Genomic DNA, 7779 nt, shown 5'->3' with positions numbered 1-7779 from the left:
TACGATTACTATTTATTTATAAGAATATACGTTATGAACGGTTACAATAATATGCACAAATAATACAGTCGGTTATGAGCCGGACGCGCTGATAAACTAACATCGTGACTGCTCGAAGTAGACTGGTTGTAAACAATGTAAACCCGCGCACTTGATTATAGCCCCACCAAAGACACGTCACAACACCCCTCCCTTTTAGCACTGATAATCCGTCAAGTATGAAGGGGCTCTTCGCTCTCGTATCGGTCTGGCTCTGGGATCCTCGCATAAGGGCTCGTCGGCCAAGGGCAGGTCCCCAGTGAACGTTTGCGGCGAAACTTCTCGCTCCAATGCAAATTGATCGACAGCGGGCGTTGACCCCGGCGATCTGTTATTGCTTACCGCAGATAAACTTGACCTACCTCGCAGTTGATCGGCGTGCCGTCGGATAGAATTTCCATCGTTATCGACTGCTTGATAACTAAGTGGTCCCGTGGTTCTTGTTATTACTGCGGGCTTCCAGTTTTGATGACTCACCGAAAAATCCCTTGCGAAAACAGGTTCACCTACAGCAAATTTTGAAACTTTCCGGTTTTCTACACGCTCTTCCACTTCTCGATTCAACTTCTCTCCTATTAAATCAGGATGTAATTTATCCAAACAGGAACGCAATTTTCGTCCCATCAAAAGTTCGGCCGGACTGTAACCTGTGCTAGACGACGGCGTAATGTGCTGTCTGTGCAGAAACCTGGCAATTTTAAGAGACCAATTTCCGGATAAACGTTTCAGCGATTCCTTCGCGGTTTGGACGTTTCTTTCAGCTTCTCCATTTGATCGGGGATGATAAGGGGAAACCGTCACGTGTCTTATCAAATTCTGCTTGCAAAATGTCTTAAATTCGTCGCTGGTAAACGCAGTTGCGTTATCGCTAACTATTACGTCACACACACCATGTGTAGCAAATAGTTCACGTAATACTTGAATCGCGCAACCGGATGACGTTGTTTTCACACATTTCACTTCCAACCATTTTGTGTACGAGTCTACCACAATAAAAAATTGCTGACCTTGTATTGGTCCAAAAAAGTCAACATGTAAACGGCTCCAGGGATTCCTTGAATATTCCCACGGATGAATTGGCGCCTTAGCAGGAAAATGTCTAGTTTGCTGACACGTTTCACACTGGTTCACAACCTTTTCTATGTCTATGTCTATATTCGGCCACCATACGTAACTGCGGGCTAGGGCCTTCGTTTTCACGATTCCCGGGTGTGAGGAATGCAAAACCTGTAATACCTTCTTCCTCCCTTCGAGAGGAATTATTACACGATTCCCAAACAGAACGCAGTTTCGGTAGACCGACAACTCGTTCCTTTTTGTATAAAACGGCTGTAACTCCACGTCTGTTTCTTTATCTGGCCATCCTCTTTGCACTAAATTAAGAACTCGCGACAACACCCTGTCTTTTTTTGTTAATTTTTCAATGTCTTCCGCTGTCCACAGCGGTTCCGGCGCGTTTTCGATCATCAGCACGTCACCGTAACTTACTTGCTTGGACTCTTCGGATTTAAGAGGAAAACGGCTGAGTCCGTCTGCGCTCCCAAGTTTCTTTCCAGGGACGTACACTAAATTAAAATTATAGTTACTCAGGAAAAGAGTCCAACGTAACATTCGCGGCGAAAGCATCTCCGAAACGGGTTTATCCTTGCTTAAAATTCCCAATAAGGGTTTATGATCGGTCTGAAGCTCGAAATGTCGGCCATAGAGATAATTGTGGAATTTTTTGACTCCGAGAATTAACGATAAAGCTTCGCGGTCGAGCTGCGCGTATGCACGCTCCGTTTTCGATAAGGTTTTTGAGTGAAACGCGATAGGGGCGATTTGACCGTTTTCACAACGATGTCCTAACACACAACCAATGCCGAAACTGGATGAGTCACAAGTCAACACGATCGGTTTCGATTCCTCGTAGTGCACTAAAACTTTGTCCGACGCGATTAAATTCTTAACAGCTTCAAATGCGTTTCTTTCGCGATTTGTCCACTTCCAGGTATTAGTCTTGTCCAACAAACGGTACAGTGGTTCAGCTACAGTCGCACGATCTTTTAGGAACCCACTATAAAATGACAAAATCCCCAAAAACGCTTGCAACTGTTCTTTGGATTCGGGTTCAGGAGCTTCTTTAATTGCACGCACCTTTTTCTCCGAGGGGTGGATGCCATGCGAATCGATTCGGTGCCCGAGAAATTCGATTTCCCGCACGTTGAACACGCATTTGTCTTCTTTCAATCGCAATCCGTCGGCCGCGAAACGCCTAAGAACTTCGTGTAACCGGTTACTCAGTTCTATTTCAGTTTTTCCGACTATCAGCACATCATCGAAAAATGGAAAAACTCCCGTGATTCCGTTGAGACGCGTGTCAATAAAACGCTGAAATAAATTCGGGGCCACCGTGACACCAAACTGCAATCTTCTCACGCGATATGCGCCTTTGTGAGTGATGATAGTTTGAGCATCCGCGGCTTCTTCGTCAACTTTCAGTTGTTGGTAGGCCTGTGCCAGGTCCAACTTACAAAAATACTTTCCATCGGACAGGCATGCGAATAAATTTGCCACCGTCGGCATCGGATAGGGATTCGATTTTAGACATTTATTAAGCGTAGATTTATAATCACCACAAATGCGAATGTCCCCGTTCTTCTTAATTACCGGAACGATCGGCGTTGCCCACACAGGATGCTCCACTGGTTCTAGTACCCCTTGGCGAACCAATTTATCCAACTCTTCTTCGATTTTTGGTTTTAGTGCGAAAGGTACCCTACGCGCCCTCAGTACAACTGGGCTGACGTTTTCTTGGAATACAAACTTAATGGGGTTTCCTTTGAACTCGCCAAGTTCGTCTTTGAACACTTCCGAAAATTCTTGGATAACTGATGTTACCTTTCCGCTATCACTCGACACCTGCTTGACACCTTTGACACTGAATCCTAAAGGCACAAACCAGCTTCGACCTAGGATGTTGGAGCGATCTTCTTTGACCACTACTAAAGTCAGCGTTTCGCGATTATCGGCGTATTCCGCTTCAACTTTACACGCACCCATCAGTTCGATTAAATTTCCTTGATAGTCTTTTAACATTTTACCGTACGACTCGATTCGTGGGCCACCTTTTTGCCACAATTTCTTGTACTGTCTAAAGTCTACTATTGTCGACGCGCTACCGGAGTCTAATTCAAAACAACACGCGATACCGTTCAGCAACACACGCACTTTAGTTGGCGGTACAATATTTTCTTCCAGGTGATTGACTACTGCTTCTTCGACGGAGTACAGGTACTCGACTTCTTCTTCATCCTCCAGCATTTCTCTTTCGGTGACATTTTTCACGGCTTTTTTTGACTTTTCTGACCTCTCTGGCGTTTTCTTGGTTTTGCACACTCTTTGAATATGGCCAGATCTGCCACATTTTCTACATTCTTCGTTTCTGAATCGGCAAGATTCAGCATCATGGCGCCCTCCGCAACGAAAACAAATAACATTCACGAAACTCCTTGTTTTCGTCTCCGCACGCCCTCTATCCCAGGAATGTGCAACTTTGGACACCTCCCCTTTAGTCGGTTCCCCTCGAATCTCTGTAATCTGAGTTGACGCGGTCTCAGACGCTACAGCCATCTCAAATGCCTGCTGCAGGGTAAGCTCTCTCTCAGCCAACAGACGGCGCTGTATGTTCTTGTCCTTCGCCCCGCATACCAAACGATCTCGAAGCATGACCTCCAACGTGTTTCCGAACTGGCAATGCTCCGCCATCTTGCGCAACTTCGCCATGTACGCGGAAATCGACTCGCCATCTTCCTGATTTCGCCTGTAGAAGAAATATCGTTCCACAATCTCGGACGGCTTCGGAGTAAAATGCTTGTCAAGTACTTCAATGATCTCTTCATAACTTTTGTTTCTTGGCAATTCCGGCGATAAGAGCGATTTCACGATCTCGTAGGTTTCTGCCCCACACATTGTTAACAAAACGGCTCTTTTTCGAACATCGTCGGTTATTCCATTTGCTTCTAAGTAGAAATTGAGGCGATCCGCATAGACGGGCCAACTCGCTGGGTTTTCTGGGTTGAAAGGCTCGATGTGCCCCACGCTCATCAGACCACCAGAGGCCGGCCGGGAAACACCACTATTTTCGTTTTCTAGCATGGTTTCGTATCCACTATTCGTCGCCAATGTGTTAGATATGTAAATACGATTACTATTTATTTATAAGAATATACGTTATGAACTGTTACAATAATATGCACAAATAATACAGTCGGTTGTGAGCCAGACGCGCTGATAAAATAACATCGTGTCTGCACGAAGTAGACTGGTTGTAAAACAATGTAAACCCGCGCACTTGATTATAGCCCCACCAAAGACACGTCACAACATTATCTATGCTGTTTGATTCAAAAAGAAACTGTTGGGAATGTAATTTAGTGGCACAGATACATACATTTCTCTGAAAGCATAAAAGCAAATGCCCAAATACCTTTTTGAACTAAAATACAGAACGATAGTAGAAACATCCGGCAACGCACGAGGTTCTTAGATTTCAACAAACAGTATTCCACAGTGAAGGTCAAGTGAAGCATCAATTCCTGTTTGTGTGTCCTTCCCGTTATTTTCATCGCTTCTCCAGAACACTCTAATACGTAAGCCCCGTTTTTGGGTGTCATTTTGTAACGGATGTTACAAATACCTCTTCTACTCCATCCTACCTCTGGCTAATCTTCGCATACCTTAATTAAATTACGGGTGGTTCTTGTTATGGAATTATGTATAATGTGCGCCCGATAGCTATCAGTTAGTAATTCTCTCCTGGCCTCTTAAGGAAAAAGGTAAAGGGATAAATAATAAGTCAATAATCTTTATTAAATTATGAAACGGTTCTTATTTTCTTTAAGGTATGTTCTTGCTGCAATAGAATAACATAATTAGTAAATGGGGTTTGAAGCGTAACAATCCTGTACAGCAAATAGTTAAGAAACATTGATTCGCAAAACATACTTCGCATCGATTGTTCCTAAATACCTTTATCGTTTGTGCACCACCAGTTCTAGACGAGTTCGGGTCACGGCTTTCACTCACAAGGAGAGTTATCTTGCATCCAGCTGTACTATGCACGGACCGACTATAGACTTCCCGCCGTTGTTAGGAACGCCAGGGAAGGACCCCACTACCAGCAAACGCCCCATTCGCCGCAACGCCGGACGCCTCGACGAATTGTTAATAAGCACCACCAAGGGCCAGCAAAAACCACTTGTGCCTGGGCAAGCCTACCTTCCCTACATAAGCAACTGAGGCTGGTCGCTTTGGCTCAAGACGTCGCCACCGCATGTCATCACGTCCCGGCTCTGACCTAACTCCGTTCGTCAGGATCGGCGCTATCCGCACCTACCTACGCCGCTTCTGGCATCCTGGTACGCCGTGGATATGTTCAAGCTTCTTGTTTTCTTTCTTCGAAATGCTGCGAAAACCTTCGTCCGCAGCATGACGGTGGCTCGATCGATATGATTTTCGCTATTGGATTAATTTCAGTCTTCGGGATCCATTCAGAGGACTGATTGACTTAAAATTGCACCTCGCGCTTTGCGACAACGCGGCGCAGGTTCGCCCCATGTAACGCCGCTTAAAGCCTCCTGTCTCATTATTTGTCATTTAACTTTGGGTTGCGATAGACGTATTTAACTCGGATCTCTTTGTTCTTACCTTATTACAATGATCTGATTCATTTATCTCACCCTAAATATGCACACATAGTGCAGTATTTATTTATTTACTCTATTTGCATCTGAAATAGAATTGTATTTCTAAACCGCGATTTTTACTTTATATTTCCAGTTACCTTTTAGCTTCCTTAGAGCTCTTTTACACGGTGGTACTGTATGCGAAATACTGTATCTTTGTCATCAGAATTCCAGCCTTACGCAGTGAGGTACTTCGATTTTCAGTGCAGTGGCGGGCGGTTTTCTGTAAAGTCACACCACACCTGATAAAATTGAGCTGGCCTCTCAGAAGAGCCTTTCACATAGGAAGGATACCCCAAATTGTTAACAAAACAAAAGGTCACAACGAGAACACGCCACACGCTTTTAGCGAATCCCTGCGCAAGTGAGGCCGGGCCTAGCCAGCGCCCTCATGTACGACTAAGCGGGACCCCAACTCATTCATTCAGACATCTCTAGGGCCAGTCCAACCCACTAGTCTTAAAATGCCGGGTTATAAATTACCGAACTCCAGGCTCTCTACCATGAGTACTGACAATATCCGATCAAAAGACAAGTCATGACATAACATAAATAACAGAGTAACCAACGGCAAACTCGCACGCATACATAATTATAAACAAAATATACACAATTCATGTAGGCGTTGACAGTTAACATATTTGCACTGGCATAACAAAGACTGACACAAAACCAATATTCGGTCACTACATGTCAGGGATCGACTAATCGGATTGATTAGCAATATCGGCAAGATGGCTCTTTTCAAAGACACAAAAAAACAGTACATAAAACATATATATCTCTGCGTATGTCAGTTCTGAACTTTAGCCAGCCTCTGCTACGTCAAATCGAGATATTAAATATCGGTATCAAATATCAATATCAAATATAGCACAGTAAATATTCGAAACCAGTCACCCCGCCAAATATTAATAATCATAATGACATAATCACCCGGTTCAAATAAATAGTAGGAGCATACATTTTAGTACAATCACATTACAACAATACAAAGGAACATGTCGTGACAAACATTGGTATCAAGTCATTAATTCACAATGCCAAGTGCAATATGTAACAATCAACCACCTAACGTACGTCACTCGCCCCCAGATGAGGCACCCTGTAAATACACAGTAACATAATCAGGTAATAAGTGTGGTGTCACACTATGCGTTTTTACCGCTCCTGCTAAAACGGATGCGGTTTGACAGCCATATGATGCGGTTGCATCCAGGTGCGGCAAAACCGCATATATGTGACTGGTACCATTTATTAACGTGTGATATTATCATCCCGTCAAACCGCATCCGTTTTAGAGGGAGCGGTAAAAACGCATAGTGTGACAACTCAGTAAACGAAAGCGAAATGTGCTGCAATAAATTCAATTATAAAATTAAAAGGTAGTTCTGCATACTTGTATTGGGTATCGCCCCTAAGGGAACATACAGTATCTAAATATAAATAAAAACACATAAATCGGTCAGTGATTAACAGTAGGACCAGTATAATTAAAACTGCAATTCGTATCTGGAAGGTGTTATAAATGGCAATAATCAATGCTGTACGAGAATAAAGTTAAATTGGCAAATAATCGAACACGATCATAACATTATTAGAGGGATGCAATAGACATATAGAGATAAATAAAACGAGTACATCACCTTTGTAATTGTCGAAGCTGCACTCACTATTCGCAACGTAAAGATTTACTCCTGGTCTCAACAAAAGCACACATACTTCTGTCTAAATTTCCCCTTTGTAGGCAAATCCTAGACGAAAACAAATGTTAATATCGAACGTGCCTCGAGCCGTCGGTCGATATGGATCATTAAGTCCCCTCGCACAGCGTAATATTTGACACTTTTATTGTAAATTATGGCCCATTTCAATGTAGAGCAGAGAAGAAAAAAAACACGTGTTCCACGGAAACGAAACAAATTGCAACCTTGACCTTTTTTTTGTTCGCGCCAGGGTCGCTTTCGGGAATATTTAAATCGAATTTTAGCGGGCTAATTCGGTTCCATCACAA

At 43.5% G+C, this 7779-nt stretch overlaps 1 protein-coding gene and 1 long non-coding RNA gene across 2 annotated transcripts; both read right to left on the bottom strand.

The window, feature by feature from the left end:
* Window positions 1–195: 195 nt before the first annotated feature.
* LOC116170618 (uncharacterized protein K02A2.6-like) lies at window positions 196–4176 on the bottom strand. Its single transcript, XM_031487121.1, has one exon. It carries the CDS (start codon window positions 4174–4176, stop codon window positions 196–198), a length of 3981 nt encoding a protein of 1326 aa, XP_031342981.1.
* A 307-nt stretch (window positions 4177–4483) lies between these two features.
* LOC116170897 lies at window positions 4484–6004 on the bottom strand. The gene is made up of 3 exons (XR_004145337.1): window positions 5864–6004; window positions 5050–5809; window positions 4484–4933 (listed from the first exon to the last, which is right to left on the bottom strand). It is a non-coding gene; the product is annotated as an uncharacterized LOC116170897 (long non-coding RNA).
* Window positions 6005–7779: the final 1775 nt, after the last annotated feature.

This window comes from Photinus pyralis, unplaced genomic scaffold (genome assembly GCF_008802855.1).
Source record: "Photinus pyralis isolate 1611_PpyrPB1 unplaced genomic scaffold, Ppyr1.3 Ppyr1.4_LG5, whole genome shotgun sequence".
NCBI lineage: Eukaryota > Metazoa > Arthropoda > Insecta > Coleoptera > Lampyridae > Photinus > Photinus pyralis.
This window is presented reverse-complemented; position numbering and strand designations above follow the sequence as displayed.